This window comes from Paramacrobiotus metropolitanus, unplaced genomic scaffold (assembly GCF_019649055.1).
Source record: "Paramacrobiotus metropolitanus isolate TYO unplaced genomic scaffold, Prichtersi_v1.0 Parri_scaffold0000062, whole genome shotgun sequence".
Taxonomy (NCBI): Eukaryota; Metazoa; Tardigrada; class Eutardigrada; order Parachela; family Macrobiotidae; genus Paramacrobiotus; species Paramacrobiotus metropolitanus.
The window spans coordinates 796,798-814,286 of record NW_026570282.1 but is presented as its reverse complement, the minus strand read 5'-3'; the positions used below and the strand labels follow the sequence as shown (position 1 = coordinate 814,286).

At 41.9% G+C, this 17,489-nt stretch overlaps 6 protein-coding genes across 8 annotated transcripts; 4 read left to right on the top strand and 2 right to left on the bottom strand.

Moving 5' to 3' along the window:
• Positions 1-1,427: 1,427 nt before the first annotated feature.
• Positions 1,428-2,648, bottom strand: LOC129593468 (uncharacterized protein C2orf16-like). The gene is made up of 3 exons (XM_055489794.1): positions 2,644-2,648; positions 2,571-2,587; positions 1,428-2,518 (listed from the first exon to the last, which is right to left on the bottom strand). The coding sequence occupies exons 1-3, from the start codon at positions 2,646-2,648 to the stop codon at positions 1,428-1,430; spliced, it is 1,113 nt and encodes a 370-aa protein (XP_055345769.1).
• A 794-nt stretch (positions 2,649-3,442) lies between these two features.
• Positions 3,443-5,100, top strand: LOC129593560 (uncharacterized). The gene is made up of 2 exons (XM_055489937.1): positions 3,443-3,535; positions 3,767-5,100. The coding sequence occupies exon 2, from the start codon at positions 4,185-4,187 to the stop codon at positions 4,872-4,874; it is 690 nt and encodes a 229-aa protein (XP_055345912.1). The 5' UTR covers positions 3,443-3,535; positions 3,767-4,184; the 3' UTR covers positions 4,875-5,100.
• Positions 5,031-6,970, bottom strand: LOC129593561 (2-acylglycerol O-acyltransferase 2-A-like). The gene is made up of 2 exons (XM_055489938.1): positions 6,206-6,970; positions 5,031-5,481 (listed from the first exon to the last, which is right to left on the bottom strand). Exons 1-2 carry the CDS (start codon positions 6,576-6,578, stop codon positions 5,327-5,329), a joined length of 528 nt encoding a protein of 175 aa, XP_055345913.1. The 5' UTR covers positions 6,579-6,970; the 3' UTR covers positions 5,031-5,326.
• A 2,591-nt stretch (positions 6,971-9,561) lies between these two features.
• LOC129593515 (uncharacterized) lies at positions 9,562-12,472 on the top strand. Of its 3 annotated transcripts, none has more exons than XM_055489865.1 (4): positions 9,562-10,012; positions 10,339-10,555; positions 10,658-11,359; positions 11,886-12,472. In XM_055489865.1, the coding sequence occupies exons 1-4, from the start codon at positions 9,860-9,862 to the stop codon at positions 12,152-12,154; spliced, it is 1,341 nt and encodes a 446-aa protein (XP_055345840.1). In that variant the 5' UTR covers positions 9,562-9,859; the 3' UTR covers positions 12,155-12,472. The 3 variants fall into 3 exon arrangements, with proteins under 3 accessions (XP_055345840.1, XP_055345842.1, XP_055345841.1); XM_055489867.1 differs by having other exon boundaries at positions 10,226-10,555; XM_055489866.1 differs by having other exon boundaries at positions 9,562-10,555.
• Positions 12,473-12,862: 390 nt separating this feature from the next.
• On the top strand, positions 12,863-14,735 carry LOC129593458 (cobalamin trafficking protein CblD-like). Its single transcript, XM_055489784.1, has 3 exons — positions 12,863-13,188; positions 13,252-13,640; positions 14,030-14,735. The coding sequence occupies exons 1-3, from the start codon at positions 13,053-13,055 to the stop codon at positions 14,378-14,380; spliced, it is 876 nt and encodes a 291-aa protein (XP_055345759.1). The 5' UTR covers positions 12,863-13,052; the 3' UTR covers positions 14,381-14,735.
• A 260-nt stretch (positions 14,736-14,995) lies between these two features.
• On the top strand, positions 14,996-16,710 carry LOC129593457 (basic proline-rich protein-like). The gene has a single exon (XM_055489783.1). The coding sequence runs from the start codon at positions 15,037-15,039 to the stop codon at positions 16,324-16,326; it is 1,290 nt and encodes a 429-aa protein (XP_055345758.1). The 5' UTR covers positions 14,996-15,036; the 3' UTR covers positions 16,327-16,710.
• Positions 16,711-17,489: the final 779 nt, after the last annotated feature.

Here is a 17,489-nt window from a genome sequence, read left to right as displayed (position 1 = left end):
CATCGTTAGAATGACCCAAAACAGAATGCTTATGTTCGCATTGAACAGTAGTTAATGAGACAATTAAAACCACCAAAAGTGAACTTTGAGACATTTCTGCGGAATCTCGAAACTAGCTCCGGTTCAGGCAAGGTTCATAAAATTGCTGAGCTGATGACGAAAATTATTATCGGGCACATGAATTAATTCTTCTTACATAGGAGATTGCCGTTTACAACAGTTTAACAAATACCGGCATTCGGTGATCTTTTATACCGTACGCTTGCCGAACGTGTCACACGTACAGGAAGCACTAGAAACCCCAACTTGTAACTCGATGCGTGGGTATTAAAATTGTAGCAAATTATTTGTGGTGGAGAGTGCACAACGTGTCTGCTTTGTGTTCTGCATTCATCAGTGTACAGAAATGGCGATTTGTTTCGGAAATGTCCTTGTATTTATGAGGAAGATGCACTGGATGCAAGGAAATGTGTTACGCACACCCTTCAGTTTAAGTGATTTAACCATACTTCTAGTCACGGTGCAGTTCCAAGAATGTTGAATAAAATTGTAATGTGTGTTGGAATGTTGCTCTGTGAAGTTCTTATTGGGAAAACATTGCTCCAGTTTCAGGAAGCCGCCTTCGTCTAGTGGTTAGGTGCACCAACCGGTGCTAACTGTGACACCACGTTGTGGCCGTGGCAACCTCGGTTCGATTCCGAGAGGCGGCAGTTTTTTTGCCGATCATGACTTGAGAATTATCATTATTCCGATAACATAATCTCCAGAAGTTGTTTTTGTTTAAGGGTACAAGTTGCATCATTGACTGATCGCGCACGACAAGTGGTATACCAATTTCGGCGCAATGCCGGACCGGTACTTTTTGTAGGACTTACCGTGTAAGTCCTACATAGGACTTACAGTCTGTAGTGCCTGGGTAACGCTACAGTCATACAGCAGAAACTACCGGAATAAGTTCTTGTCATCTTTGTTTTGAAATTTTGTTAAAATTGTTGGTCACACGAATTAAAAACTTGTTTGCTAAAAGCAGTGGTTAAGCACTTGAACTCCTTCATAAGTGTAGTTGTGATATTGCATTATCAAAATATCATGATCCATTTAATACGTAAGTCAAGTGCGCGACAGACGTAATTGTAGCTCCCTTTACGCTTTTAAGTGACAACGATATGCTTTATATCTTCATTTCCTAGAAACATTGGGATTAGCAATAAGATTCTTGGAAAAATGGAACTGGTCGTCCAAGGCTCCGAGATAAATATATATACCATAATTACAGTTTCTTATAAAACTAAGTTTTGCAAAATCAAAAGTAGGGACACAAAGCGTTTAGGAACCCCGACTGATTGCGTCGATTGAGTTTCTCTTCGAGAATGTTTTAAGCAAAGGTCAAATCATTTAAACCTTGTTTCAAATATTATGTAACTCCTTTACACTTCCCATTTAGGCGCATTACTCTGCTGTCCAGATGGACCTGCGTTTCCCCGACCAAAACCGTGAGTTAAATCAAGATTCCGTTTTCCTCGTTTACCGCGTCCCCGAGCTGGCATATCGACAGGATGACGGACTTTTCCGGAATTATCCACGCTTTCCTCCGAATGAGTCTCCTTTGCTATTGGCTCCGGTGCACCAGACTTGACACCAAACCGGGGTGACGGGTTCTCGTCTTTGCTTCCTTTACCATCAGCATGACCGTGAGTCGGTGCGGCGCCACTTTCTTTGCCTTTTGAATCGCCGTTAGCGGAATCGCTTTCCGAATGACCATGTTCCGGGTGGAATGCCGGTTTGTGATGTACGGTACCAGTGCCCTTTCGGTGACCTTTCGATGCATCACTCTCGGATTCCGACTCAGACTGGTCGTGGTCCGGATGGAAAGCCGGCTTATGGTGCACTGCACCGGTGCCCTTTCGTTCACCGTTTGAGTCGTGATCTTGAGATCCCGATTGTTCGGTTTCGGGATGGAATGCCGGTTTATGGTGAACGGCCCCGGTGCCCTTTCGCTCACCATTTGAGTCGTGATCACATTCGGAATTATGATCGATTTCGGGATGGGAGGCCGGTTTGTGATGCACTGCACCGGTGCCTTTTCGTTCACCGTTTGAATCGTGATCAGATTTCGAATTATGATCGGTTTCAGGGTGGAACGCCGGTTTATGGTGAACGGCCCCGGTGCCCTTTCGTTCACCGTTTGAATCGTGATCTTGAGATTCCGATCGTTCGGTTTCGGGATGGAATGCCGGTTTATGGTGAACGGCCCCGGTGCCCTTTCGTTCTCCTTTGGATTCGCTATCTGCTTCTGATTGGTCGGTATCAGGGTGGAAGGCCGGCTTATGTTGAATCACACCAGTACCTTTTCGCTGTGAAGTATTTTCCTGTTGACCGTTGGTCTCCTGATTGTTTTCTGAATTGCTCTGCGCTGATCCAATGGGATTTGTAGGTTCAGCCGCTGCATCATGTTCAGGATGAAAAGCCGGTTTGTGGTGGACGACGCCGGCGCCTTTACGCTGATCAGTGCTGAATGCTGGGCAAATACATGCTATCACGAAAACAGAGAGTAATATGCATACTCGTACCATTGACTGCATCTTGACTGCAAAAAAATTTTGAAAAATAAGAATACTTTATTTGTGCAACTATGTAACTAACTTCATGCGAAGCATTTGCAGAAGTCTTGGACACTGCAGCCTGTCTCGCCGCAATACTATTTTGCGGCTATTCGTCAACTCCCGGGAATCAGATATTTTTGTGCTTCCGCCGCACTTTTGAAGAGCACGTTTGCGATCCCAGCATTTTACGATTTCGTATCGCTGTCGTACACCATTAAGAACCACCACTGCAGTGAATATTAATGCGCAAAGACGCTGACTGCTGTAATACACATCCGGTCTCAGTTAATTAATCGGTTATCGGATTTATTGTAGAAGAACTTTGTTTTGAAATTGCGGTCAGAGAAGTACATAAAAAATCATAGGAATTATTCACATGAAAACTTTATCTCAGACTACGTATTTTTGCAGCGCAGATTAATGCAAGAGTCACTATTACTTGCAAGAAACGTTATGCGGAATTCCGAAATACTCGTGAATCGGAAATTCGGAGTCGGAAAAAGCAAAAGCACTGGCGGCAGTTCGGAATATGGTGCACCGTACACGTACGCCTATTGATGCCGAAGCTCTCTTAAAACTTTTCACTGTATTTCATAGTTTATGTTGTAAAGAAAATGTTTACGATATTATTTTTTCCGATCAGATCTAGAAGCTTATCACAAGATTTGCAGTACCAGATCTGCAATACGATTACCCGAAAAAACATTTCTCAGCAAATTAGTTAATTCTATGGACTTCATACAGACGGCCGAAAATATAGTCACCACCGGTTTCTAGATCATTGGAAAAGATTGACCGCTGCTATGCATTGTAAACGGTTTACAATGGACATGAAAGCAGTTTATGCAACAATTTAAACGGCTCACACAGTATGTATGTTACTGATGAGCCGGCCGGATGTACATAGTTCAGAAGTCGAGGCCGTTTATTAGGTAAGCGAATTATAAGTCAAAATGTCAGTAAATGAAACACACATAGTAAACTCATCCGTAAGCTCTGGATGTGGGTCAACGGATCCAGTTTACAAAAAATGGCAGGACCCTAATACTTTAATTTCTTTTCAACTTTCTTGTTAATAATAATTAATTCTTTCCAAAATTTCTTTTCCAATAAAATTTTGGTTGTGCTTCGAAACTACTATTAGTACAAATAGTGCACTGTAGATTCGGATGACCGAAATCAATGAAATGCAGCGGCGTGTTACTAGTACTTGGTATGGATCCGGATACGAAGTTAGTTCAGCATGTTTTGGTCACGGGAACGTAATTGTGAATGCTCGCCAACAAACACAAATGTCTGACCTTGATTTTGAATCAACGATGAACAACTTGGACAAGCGCAATTTTATCGAGACAAACCATTCGTGCAGTTTATGCTCAAGACGCCGATAGTTTTTTCATTATTAACTATTTGTGGGCTAACGGTGCCACCGAGCACCGGCGTGAGGTATCTACGTCGTCTAGTCTTGTTAATATTGCCGGATTTTATTACAAAGCTGACGTTAGCTTTCGTAGTGTAGAACTATATTCATATTAAAGGATCCACAACTGGCAAGGTTCTTACCTTAACATATTACTCGAGATGACCTTTACAAGAGCTTGTGGGATACTGTACGTCTTGTTCGTCGGGGTAGCTTCCAATCCGGCGGAAAAAGTGGCGCATGGTGAGGAGAAATTGTCAGCGGTTGATCACAGTGCCATGGCGGCATCAGTCAAATCGTACATCGGCTGTGCAGAACTATTGTGGGAACATTTCTTGAAATCCCTGGCGATGCAGCCTAACGGTACCGTGCATATGACAGATAACTCCGCCCATCCGGAGAAAACTCCAGTGACAACAACGGCTGACCCTCATCACGTCACCGCTGCCGTCAACGCTAAAACAGTGGCATCAGCGGCTGGCCATTCGACCGTTAGCATGGCAAACACGAACCTGACGACCTTTGATTTCAAAACGAGCAACTGTTCTGACAAAACGGATACCTGGACACTGGATACCAAGCTCTTTAATAACGTCACTACGTCGCACAACCTTACCGCTGCCAGTCTGCAAGACCATCTAAACGATGCCTTCGCCAAGTTTGATCAGTCGTTTATGTCTTCCTTCAATGTCACAAGTAAAGGAATTCAGAAGGCCAGAAATTTTACCCTGCAATGGGTTATGCAGAACGGAAAGGGTGGTGGATTATCCCACATGGAAATGGATTTGAACCATAAAATTGCGAATGGTAGTGCTGCTCATAACGATGCTGCTGCTGCTTCACGCCATTAGATATATTAAATCCTTAGTGTTGCACGCGAAGCTTTAGTTTCTTCTGGTATAATAATAATGCAGTACTTCTGCTGGTCATTCTTTTTTTGCAAATCATTTGAAATTTGCAGATTTGTGGCTGCTTACATGTATATCTTGCAGAGAGCATTCGTTTCATTTTTAATTCATTTTTATGGCTTTATACAAAATCAACAACATGAGAAGCACTGAGTTATAAACATAATTGGTAATAGAGAAACATATAATTCCATTTTGGTTACGGAATCTTAATCAAATTCATCACGCTTCCAAAATATTGTTCTTACAATTAGCTATCACCAGAACTATAAATCTTTTGAATACGGCTGTATATATCACAGCGAAGTTATGTATATACTCGTACTGTTTAAGCTCTTTTAAAAACAGTAAGGTGAGACACATAAAGATGTTACAGATCACTGAGTAAATAAAAGTTAATCCACCAGTTTTAGTCGAACATGAGCCATTCCAAATCGTCCTTTATGGGTTTCGAAAAGGTCACATAGCTCCTTGACATAAACAGCATGAAGGGCATCCACTTTTTCGGGCGACGGATGGTCGTCTTGGGTAACAGTTATCGGTTTTCCAACTAACGTAATTACAGCAGAATGGTTGTGGGAAACATCATTCACTAGGTCAACAACTGTTTCTAATCTGTAAGGTACCTATCGTGTGAAGTGGAACTCGGTACGGTAATGGGCCTCCATTACGGCCTACGGGCAGCACTGGTGGATACCCAAATAACCATTTGAAAACCCGACGAAAATAACTCATTTTTGTGCCAGGGAAAACTCTCAGACGGACTTTGAACACATCTGTCTCGCCAAATGTAAAACTCGGAACTAAATGGGCTCTAAAACGCAGTAACACAAAAACAGACTCGCATATCGAAGGCAGCTTGATCAGAAATTAAAACTTTGAATTCAAGCAAAACTTTTTTCTGGTAACGTCTTCGCTTTGCTTGAACGTAAAACGTATCAAATTTATGCGAATTTATTCCCATTTTCTCCCTGTAAAACTCATTATCAAGCCGGAAGCTGATGAAGTTTTCAATCAACTTTTAAGTAAAAACTCTACATGTGCCAGTTATAAAGATGTACAGAATCTCCTGCGCGTCCTTATCGCAAAAGTTATTAATGTAAATTGACTGAATCGAAACAAGTATTCTTATTGATAGTAGTGCCATGTTTTTGTAGGCAACGACATAATTAATAAAATAATAAAGGTTTTAAAAACAGTTACTAATTGCCGTAAGTGACCCTCCCAAATCGGTAACTGAGAATCTTCGTAAAAAATATTTAGTATGCATTTACCCATGCTAAACGCTCCGATACAGTAGGCTCCGTGTGGATGACTGCCGACAATATATTTTTCGTGAGTACTGAGATCGCCGGTCTTTTCCAGAGAGATGGGAAAATATTCGGCAACACGGCGGAAAATTCTCCACCGACGCACCCAGACATTTGCCCGGCCGCCTTTTCTCGATGCATCATCATAGAGATACCAACATACGTAAAGTAAGGTGATTTTACAATGCCACGCCGAGAAATAAGATGTGGCCACCCAGTACAAAGCGGCATACGGCAGCAGGCCACAGACCAGGCGTAACGCGGACCACAGTCGAAACTTAGGTTTCATGGAGTCAGTTTCCGGCTCTCCGCTTTCCTCGGCTACTAGTGTCGACATCTTACACTACCACGCAACTCGTTAATCAAATGCAGCAGAAAAATAACAGGAAAAAAACCAGATCTGTAATTCCCAGTTACCGCAACTTAAACAGTTTCAAGGATTATTTCAGTTGCACGATTACACCTTCACGATGGACGAATGGCAATAACCACAGAAGACCCAAAAGGCTGCACAATCAATTACCCTAGGCCTAGTGCACAGTGAACATAGCTAAAATTTTAACGATCCATCGATTGAGGAGAACCCTTTAACAGGAAGACGCTACAATACGTACAACTTCGATGCACGTGCAGCCGATACGATATGTTCTCCTCACAATCACTCTGTAAAGTTAGCCACTGTTAGCGCTTCCAAAATCTAACCATAAATGTGAAAGGATACGGCAGACGCCGCGTACCAGACATTTGTTACTTAATTAAAAACCCATGCTTTCTAGCGATATCTCAGTTACCACTAAAAAAGGAACAGGTAAATGCAATCTTATCTTAACGAATTACCGGCTACACTGTGTTCAGTACTGTAAATGGTACCTACGTATTTAACACAAAACTATGCCGGTGCTTACATTGTGTTATGCAAAGTTATGATTTCGATTGTCCTTATTTTGCTAAGTTTGTTTTACTGTTCTTATCCACTTGTATTACGGTACGTTAGTACAGGCATTATAAAATTATACTATCTATCGTTGACAAAATTTGATCACAAATTTTCGCAATATCGCTTCCTGCATATCCATATAATGTTATTACAACAAATACAATTGTAAATACAAAATCAGGCTTAAAGTATTACAATATTTCAATTAATTAGAACAAATAGTGTGATGTACGCAGTGATGTAATGATACATATATTATCAAGTACCCAGGCCGACAATATCGAAAGTATTTACACGAACGGCGTTTTGCAGCACCGGAGAAACATATTAATTCATTGTGCAGATAAATTCACCATGGCGGTCACCGGTCAACGCTCAAAATAAAACGAAATACAGGCATTTTCTGGTATGTGTTACGTGAAGCTTTTGCGCTGAGCCCGTTTTTCCAGCATTCGTTGCAGTTTCCAAGATTTTTGACCTGGATACAACGATGGTGCTCGGCCTAATGAACGGCGCTGTCCATGCAGTTGCTGACCGTATCTGTCGTCGTATGCCTCATCGTCGAAAGGGTCAACGCGAGATTCCGATGGAATTCGAATATCGTCATGCATTCTGGACTCTTTCTTCGAGTTTTTCATTAGCCTGATTTCCGGTGGGGATCTCTCTGTGCCATAAGGGTCCAGTTTCTTAACGTGGTTGGCATTCGTACCCACCTCGGAACTCCATTCCATTGCATCCTGTCGTCCACTATTTGCTGTGCGATTCCAGTCATCGTGATGGTCGCCACTCAATTCTCCAGTATAGAAGGCATAATCGTTGCGGTGGCGTACCGGCAGATTTTCAGTATAATCTTTTCTCTCAATATGCACCAAAGTTATGGTTTCTGTGGAAGACACAACGCCAATGTTTGTAGGTCAATTCTTTCAAAAGAATACAATATACTCTGTACTTCTACAGAACTGACGTAGCAAGATACGCATTTCATTACTTGTCATAGTTATTATAAGGTTACTAGTAGATATAGCTATTGTAAGTTAATTAAACTGGAACGAAATTTTTGTCGCGCGTATTTAAGTAATGGTAATAATAACAATGATGATAACAATAATGTGCAGCAGCTTAGCTCAGTTAGTTTTATCAGATAATATCATAATTCTAACCTTGTAACTACCTGGTACTGCCATAGACTGGGGAAGATTAAGCGGTTTTCTAGTAGTAGCAGTTGCGGGGGAAGAGATATGACCAGCGCGGTTTTCATCTTCCTCTATGGCATCTTCGAGGGATTGCAAAACGTTTGTGTTAGCCGATATGCCAAGAAAGGCAAAAAAAATCATGATACACAGAAGAGTCATAGAAGTAGCCATAATCAGAAAAACAAAATCTTTGCAAATGATGCGACTTAATCCGACACACCAGTATTAAACGTTTATGTTGCTGTAGCCAAATATTTTCGGTATTTCTCGACATAAGAATTGCTACGGTAATGACTTCATAAACGAGGTCAATGAGTTGTAACCAGATATACGGAGACAGGCGCGAGGCTCATGGCAGTAGAATTATAAAAAAGTCCGAAAAGAACAATTAGTTTCAAAATGAAACAAGAACATATTTAGTACCACGGCCATGCTATGCCATTTTGGACTGGACTTTTTTATTAGTACACATGATGCCCGCAATCGAAAAAAAACTGGAACATCGTGCACTATCAGCGGTTCGATGAATTCTAAACATCCATTTCAGTCTCGTTTGCATACTGTACAATGTACAGGACTGTTTTGAAACTGGACAGCTGTGATATCTGAATATAATAGTATGTTAGCGTAGGACTTCTTCGTGGTCTCCGTTCTGCATTGCAAAAGTGTATGCCCTTCTTTTCTAAACTTTTTAGCAGTAAACTACGTATGTTTATGCTTATACAATGTACGTATATGAACACACACTCAGATTTAAACAACAATGGACGATCCAGCGAATTCACTCAAAATCTGTTATGTACAGATACATAAGAAATATTTGCTCCACTAATAAGTGATAATGAAAATAAACACATCAATTAACCGTTGCAACAAAAAACGAGAAAAAGTTGATATTCCAACGTCAAAGATGTGGAATTTCGTTACAAAACTAAAAACTAGTTTTTACAATTATTAAGGATAATTATATTAAAGTTACGTAATTATTATAAATTGTATTAATTACATAATTATGTTAAATATTTCCACTGTTGTTTTACCACTATAATACGTACACTATACCAGTAAGTATATCTATAACATATGTACATAGACGAGTACTTACTACTCACGCAGCACTCACTGGCAGCAGCTGTTTATGCAAATCGCAGGTACGTTGTTGATTCGAAATAACTTAAGTATGTGCTGTATCTGTGTATCGTTTACGGGATCCAGAACAGACAGTAAACAAGCATTCATATTTCATGCGCAACCCCGAAAGGTGGGATATTACGGTGTCTGTTCCGCAGATCTTTTTAATAAAGCGACTTTTTTTAATAAAGCGACTATTTTTCCTGCATTTCTGACATCCAAATCCATGTTTTGTCTATCTGATATTTCAGCGGCCCAGACGACCTTTGGGATTTTGGAGAGGAGACGACCGTTCGAACTCTCACTAACAGAGTCTCTGTTTGCAGCCTAACTAAACATCTGCTCAAAATATCCAGAATGCCAGCGGATTCCATTATTCTGAGAACATTTAGTTTAGACAACTGCAGGCATTCAAGTTCATCAGAGAATCAACATTGGATTAACTTAAAATGTCGATCCCAGTGGAAAGAAGGTAGAAATGAAGATTCGACGCAGGTCGATGTCACTCAGGTATTCAACGATATGATTATATAGGCTTACTTTAATATTGATATTGATATGATTATATAGGCATATGATCATATAGGCTTACATATGCCAGCCGAATTTTGTTATTCAAATATAATTTAAGGTCAGTCTGCTTTCATGTAGATCACAATTCGTTCAGTATTTTAATTAAAAATTTACAACGTGACGCCATGTTGGACTTTGGTGTTTAATTAGTTGACTCGAAGCTCAAGAATAACCTTTCCACGGCAGAAAATTGCGCATGCTAATGAAGCTGCTGCCTCATAAATAAGAAAATTGGCAAATATGTGAATTTGCGATGTCTTCAGAAAAACGGAATAGGTTCTTACCAAGTTCCAAAGAAAAAAGCAGTCGACTCTGCGGCGATCATAAGGAAACCTTTCCCAGATCTACTGGATCGTAGCACAAAAGAACGTGCCTGCGTTTTTGAAAAGCCTAAGGGTGATCAATCAGCTATGACGCAAAAAGCACAAGACACGATGTTTAACAAACAATCGAATCCGGCACACAGAAAACACCACAACGGTTCGAAAACACTTATGTTTTATATCTGAATGAAATTATTGTCGATAGGTTTTTCTCGTACGTAATCGAAAACTTAAAAAATTATTTGAACGGTTATTGCAGATGAATCTAATAAACAGATACCGATCATCAAAAGCGCAAGTCCTGCTGTAAATCAAGATTTATCGTCAGATCCGCGAAGACACCGTTTAGTTGCGGCCGTTGCAGCGAGTGCCGGCACGACAATGATTCATGCCGAAGCTACGACATCTGATTTCAGGAAAGCAAAAAAAGTTTGTTACTCAAAACCGCGCTCTAAAATTCAGGACGATGGAACTGATACGGAAGTTTCTGCGCCTATGATCGGTTGCTCAATTACGCCCGCCAAAATTGTTGCTTCCACTGCTGCGAGCGCTGTTGTTCCTGTACCAGCATGGAGGCGCATTTTAAATATTTCTACTTCCGGAGCCACTGGACCATTGATGTCTACAAAAATGGAACCGCGTAACGAACCAAGTTCTCATGTTACGTTTAAACTGGTCAACACGGAAATAATGACAGATCCGCTAGAAGTCGTTCACGGTGCTGTGGGAACAGTGGACTATCGCTCCATTCCATACAATGCTGGAACAGACGGTGAATTTGGTGTTGCACAAAATACCAGCATTGTTATGCCTGATTTTAAGACGTCCAATACCAGCGAGGTTAATCTGGAACAGCAGAGAACACAATGCCATGATTCCATCTGTCCACACATTACAGGCGAAATCGCACAAAACTCTCCCAATGTGCAAACAAATTTTCCGTTGCCAACAAGTATACTAGGTACGCACATTTTTTTTTGTTGAAAAAACCGAAGAGATTGTAACCTCAAGTTCCTCAACAGTTATGCAGCTAGCCTTTGGATATGCACTTACAAGTTTATTAATTACAATGTTAATTGAAGGCGTCTCACCTTTTGTACTCGGTTTATGTAGTGCATTTACAGCTTTCATTATTGCGTCGCGGTCGTCACTGATTGTTAATCTTGCTCACCTCAGACACGTAATCCGTTTAGCTGAAGGAAGTGTAACTGACGCATTTAAATTTACTTACATGCTAAGAGATGGTTGTCTTTCATTTAAAATAGAAACACAAAAACTTTTTTTGATTTAAAAGAAAGGATTAGCACAAACAGAAACAAAAAAAGTTTCCTTTGATTAAAAAGAAGGATTCAAATTTGAATAGCCACCCCCGTACCTATATACCGTCATGAATGGCCATTTTCACGTAACCTATACAATTACCGAAACTTTAATTTAAGGAAATCCAATTTTCAGATTACACTCCGAATATTTTACTGCTTTTCTAGGCCAAATGCCGAATCGGCCGGTTTTAGATGAGGTACGGATTGGTGATACCATAATGATTAACGGCCGAAAGCGACTGGCACTCCCGCCCCTTCCGGCGCCGCCCCGTGGTGTTGATCTGGATTTTCTTCACCGTACATCACCGGAAACGCTCAGCGTAGACGGACAATTGAAATGGCTGGAACAGGCCATCTCAAGAGTCACCTATTTCTCAGAACTCTATCATTATCGTGACCGGGTCAGAAAATCGTACCTGCAACGGTTTCTTTAAACCCAAGCTAGTATCTTTGTGGAGAAGAGTGGAGAGCACCTGTACCGTATGTTGGTAATTTGAATTATGGGTGCTCGGCACTGCTCGCTCAAACACCTATTGAATCTGTAATTAATGCAGTGGCGCAAAGAAGTTTGTTCCGATTTGACCTTAATATCGTGTTGCATAATTATTATTTTATTTCTTATGCTAGGCTGTTCTTCTTCCAGCATTGTGTCTGTACAATAATACTGATAGCAGATGTTGACTTTGGTTTGCCCCTAATATTGCCAAATGTGGATAATACGAATAAGGACATTACCGCGTTCTAAGGTTCAAAATCATTCGAAAATGAAAATACTAGTACAGTAACAGTCAGGTAACTCACGTTACCAGACTGACCAGAATGACAATGGACGTACGACGCTATACTTGCTTACTGAGCGGATGCAATAACAACAGAAACTTACTAGTTACTTGTTGGTAAGTAGTACAGTATCTAAAAATTAAATTTGCATTGTTTACGTTTACTTAATTTTAGTGCAATCTGTCCAGGGTCAACATGAACTAATCATTTTATGCAAGGATCAAGAGTGCTAAAATTATCAATGTTAGCGAAGGTGCAGCCGCCCATGTCCGTCTGTTGTTGCTGTTTGTAACACTTCCGGTTTGACGTCACAGCAAACGATCATGCGCTTTTCGCTCGAGGCTGCTGGCTGCATTGAGTGCATTCCCGATTTTTAATTTGAATAGTTTTTTGCAGGAGATGAATATATTGACTCTGACTTTCATTTTTTGGGTGGATTTTTATGCGCGAAATCGTTAATGTCTAGTGCTGCTGTAATTAAATAGCAGCTACGCTTCATTGGCAGTTCACATTTATCTACCTCGGACGCTAGTGTTGACTTTCTTTCTGAAAATGAATAATCTGGGAAACGTCGTTAATGCCTCTCGTCGTGCGTGTTATTGCAATCAGTTCCAGACTGTACTCAGTAAAGTTCGTAGTGCCGTTAGAACACAGAAGCAGCAGAAGGACAAAGTGCTGCAGAATTTGAGTAAGTTTTATAATTATGAAATTTAATAAACTGTGTTCTGAACATAGAATTTTTATGTTTCAGCCGCGGAAAAAACTGCAAAAGTTTTTCCTTTACGTGGATTTGTCGGTCCTGCTGGCGAGCGCAACGCGGCCTGTCTCAAGAAAAATCCATCACTCCAGCTGTTTCTCGTTACTGCGCCGAGTCAGGAACTGCCTAGTGTATTCAACGGTATTAATTATCAGGATTCACGCTTGTCTGGGTTGCAAAACCAGATCGTGGTGGACGCGACTATGCCACCTCAGCGAATGGAACGATCTGCGGATATGCGCATCGAAACGGATCAAGTGGAATGTGTGGTGCAGGAATGTTCTGACAAAGCCCGTCAGAGTCTTTGTGATCTGTTTCCGGGAGGATTTCCCGAAGAAGCTCATGGAAAGCTTACGGCCGTCATTGTTAGCCATAAAACCAAGGTACAGTCAGTTCAGTGCATTGTCACATTTTACTGAAGTCTGGAAAGGCAAAGCCATACGAATTACGAATAGGCTGAGATTCGTCCGATTTGAACTAGAGATCAGTTTATATTATTCAGTAAAAATAATCTTCGAAGTGGCTGAAGCTGTTAAAATTATCACCTTCAAAATGTCGATTTGTAGAAGATTTCACGTTAGATTTTAGAAAGTACAGTACTACATCATGACTTCCTTTTGCGGAAATGGTAAACCCGCTATTTGAAATGCGTACTTCACCGTTTTACGTTGATTTTGTTTGCTGTTTGTAACAGTTTCTTTCGTTTTGTTGTCTTGCTTTTTTCTTAAGCCTTATTGACGGTGTTTGTGCTAAAAATGGTAATACATTCCAGAACGATATGAGTATATGGTCAACGGACATGGAATTGGAGCGTGAGGAACTGACCGCTCAATTCGTGGAGATTGCTAAGGAAATCGTGGAAGCCTTGAAAGAAAATAGTGTCTGGGGAGATTTCATTGACCCATCCTCCGGCCGTCCCTACTTCAGCCCTTACACGAATTCCACCATGTTCGAAACGGATGACCGGTACAGACATTTCGGGTTTACGGTGCAGGATCTTGGATGTTGCAAATGCTTAGAGCATCCTATTTGGGGCCCCAATGCCTTTGTGGGTTGCATTCTGACGTCAGCATCCACTAGCCATCCGATCTTGAAAGAAATCCTCCAGGCTCATGTGGAATGATTGCAACTGTATCAATGTTACTCGATTGTTGGTTCGGGAAAGAGTGATTACCGGTGTAATATTTTTTGTGCTATTTCAGCCTATTTGGATAATTTGGTTTTAACAGAGCTTTATAATGATACGGAATATTGTACGATTTCGTTAGAAATTTCGCAGGTTGTTAATCTTACCATAAGTTCATGGTCATATTCAGAAGTAACAGAATAGTAAATTTCATTAAGTAATTAGCGCTAGACGTTCTCCTGTATTTACCTCGTAGCTCGCTTGTGTTTGTTCTCTGCTTACAAGTTAGGGAAATGTACGGTGACGTTATGAGAAATATGAATCTTCGTTAATTAAACCTTACTTACTGTCGTTTTCGGGGTCTTTATGTTTATTTGACACTGTAATAATAACAGCCGCGGTGCGCATATAAGATAAAAGCGATGACAGTTACCATTCCGATTATGCTAATTATTGTGGATAAGAAGTTCAGGGAGGTTTTGACGTTAAAACCGGTGAAAATGTTGGCTGAATGCAGAATCAGCATTTGAAGACATGCTGATCACGAAAATTGTTTGTTAGAAGCCACTCTAAAACACGTGCCCTGTCTGGAAATCAGCATATAAACGTGCAACGGGCAGTTTGATCAGAATGCGCACGTCCTGGATTTACGTATGTTAAAAATGGTGTCCTTTAGATTGTGCGCGCTGCTAGCTCTTGCGGGAGTAGGGTGCATTTATGCTCAACCCCCGGTTTCCTCTAGTTCTCCTTCACCTCCGCTGAGCCCACCACCACCACCACCCTTTGTAGGAGGCCAAGCGGGGATATTTAACGGTGCGCCTGCGCTACCTCTTGCTCTCCCGCCTCCGGGCGGTTCGGTACCAGAACCACTATTGCCGCTTTCCGGAACACCAGGATCGGCACCTCCTCCACCACCGCCAGGAGCACCCGTTCCGCCGCCATTTGCTGGAAGCGGCGAAAGCAGCAGCTGCAGCGAAGAAGAAAGCGGCAGCGAGGCTGCCGACGGACCTGCCGACCACCCCGGCTTTCCAGGCTTTCAACCGAATTCTCATGGAAAGCCAAATCCTGGAAAGGTCCTTCCTCTAATCGTTTTAAAGAAGATCATTCGTGGTGATCCTTTAAAGATTTCACTCCAACACGGAAAGAAAATCAAGTTTGAACAAAAAGGTCACAAAGGTCATCCTGGAAAGCCACAGCATTCCGGGGAATCTCGAGAGCACCATTCCGGGTCCGGTGCTGTTGCACACCAGCGACCTCCTCGTCCGAGTGGCAATCGTGCAGCCACGATCAGTAATGGGCCGTCAATGCAAAATCCGAGTGGACCTAGTTCATTTCAGCCAGCTGGATACGGGTACAATCCTTATGGTTATTATGGATATCCCACTTTTAATCCGTACGGGTATCCCCAAGCTGGTGGCCAATATGGAGTTAATCAATACGGATACAACCAACCTAGTGGTCAAAATGTATTTAACCAAGCTGGCAGTACCAGTCAAAACGGACTGCGACCTCCTCCAGGTCCTTTTGGTCCACCTCCTCCAGGTCCCTTTGGTCGACCTCCACCACCTGGCCCACCGTTTCCGTATGGTCCTCCTCCTCCCTGGGGACCACCTGGGCAAGGACCGCCCGTAAACCCTAGCATGCCACCAAATGGAGCCGGCGCCGGGACTAACCCAGTTAGCCCGGTCAACCCAGGTCAAGGTCCAGTGAATCCGACCAACCCCATTAACCCAGTCGGTCCCATTAACCCAGTGAATCCGACCAACCCCACTAATCCAGTCGGTCCCTTTCCAGTGAATCCGACCAACCCCATTAACCCAGTCGGTCCCATTAACCCAGTGAATCCGACCAACCCCCTTAACCCAGTCGGTCCCATTAATCCAGCGATTTCGGCGGATACCAATCAGCCAACTCGTGCCAAAAGTTTTGATTTCGGTGGCTGATCGTTGAAAAACCGTTCTCATGTAATTCAGCCTGTTGACTTGCAATAATGACGGTGTTAATGAATGATTAATGTAGTTAATCATAGTTAATTGTGGGCCAATATCCATCCCATTTCTTGTTTATGGCTGTTCGTCAGCTTTCATTGGTTGCTTTGTTTCTTGAGAGATTGAGATTCTGAGCGGTTTCTGCGCTGCTGAAGTGTTGGTGTGTTCATTTGAAATCATTTCTGTAGTTTGGCAGTGAATTTTTTCTTATCATGCAAACTGATTGGTATAGTTATTCCTCACAGCAAAACCGTTGTTTCAGCCGGCTACGCGGCCGGTATTTGAATGACCTTTTCTTAACTGCTTGTTTAGGTTACGATAAATCGTTTGATCATCCTGTTTTTGTCTTGGTAGTTGATGAAAATTGATTTTCGAAATCGCAGTAAAGTACTGTAATTGCTTCTGTATTGGCGGTTGCTCTGTTCTTTTAGTCCGGCAAATTGCCGGTTGCTTCAAATGCCGAATCATATTTGTCTGCATTCAGGTTATCCTTGTATTTGTACTTTGTGTTCTTCTGATATAAATGCAAATCAAGTTGTGACAGATTTGGTGCACCTTTATTCATCTGATTTGTATGATCTTCCTGCGCGATTTTCTACCGCAAATCTGATTCTTAATCGTTTTTTACGTTATCATCTCCGAAATTTAGGCGTATCTGATTCGACCGTTAATGTTATTTCCTCTGGCGTTGCTTCAATTCTCCATTCTATTTTGTCTAACGGCTCCGCATAATCGTGTCAAAAAATGTCTGATAGTGAAACCTTGTACATGCTGAACTCTTCGGAGATTGATGAGTTTCCCAGTGAATCTGATGGCCTTGAGTCTGTTTCGTCTGAGTCGTCCCGATCTTCATCCCCGTCGCCCGAAACGGCTCCATCTTCTGCACCAGTCTCTGCTCGTGAGCGTTCAAACGCGCCAGCCGCAAAGTCCACTCGTCGTCGTCGTCCACGTAAGAAGAATGCACATAAACGTCCTGATCCTGATATTGTTGCTTTACAACGGGAACAAAAATTACTGAGTGACAAGCTTTCGCTGGTATTATCTGGAGCAGCCAGTCAGCATAGCCGCCATTCCCCTTCTGTGGTCGTCATGCCGCATCCGCCTGCTGATCGGTTGCC

Bases quoted from the DNA above. Each gene is read 5' to 3' on its own strand.
- LOC129593560 (XM_055489937.1), top strand. From the start codon at position 4,185: ATGACCTTTACAAGAGCTTGTGGGATACTGTACGTCTTGTTCGTCGGG.
- LOC129593561 (XM_055489938.1), bottom strand. From the start codon at position 6,578: ATGTCGACACTAGTAGCCGAGGAAAGCGGAGAGCCGGAAACTGACTCC. The intron at 5,482-6,205 runs GTAAATGCATAC...TAATTACGTTAG, and splicing joins TATCGGAGCGTTTAGCATGG to TTGGAAAACCGATAACTGTT.
- LOC129593515 (XM_055489865.1), top strand. From the start codon at position 9,860: ATGCCAGCGGATTCCATTATTCTGAGAACATTTAGTTTAGACAACTGC. The intron at 10,013-10,338 runs GTATTCAACGAT...CGATGTCTTCAG, and splicing joins CGCAGGTCGATGTCACTCAG to AAAAACGGAATAGGTTCTTA. The intron at 10,556-10,657 runs GTTCGAAAACAC...CGGTTATTGCAG, and splicing joins ACACAGAAAACACCACAACG to ATGAATCTAATAAACAGATA.
- LOC129593458 (XM_055489784.1), top strand. From the start codon at position 13,053: ATGAATAATCTGGGAAACGTCGTTAATGCCTCTCGTCGTGCGTGTTAT. The intron at 13,189-13,251 runs GTAAGTTTTATA...TTTATGTTTCAG, and splicing joins CAAAGTGCTGCAGAATTTGA to CCGCGGAAAAAACTGCAAAA. The intron at 13,641-14,029 runs GTACAGTCAGTT...AATACATTCCAG, and splicing joins TTGTTAGCCATAAAACCAAG to AACGATATGAGTATATGGTC.
- LOC129593457 (XM_055489783.1), top strand. From the start codon at position 15,037: ATGTTAAAAATGGTGTCCTTTAGATTGTGCGCGCTGCTAGCTCTTGCG.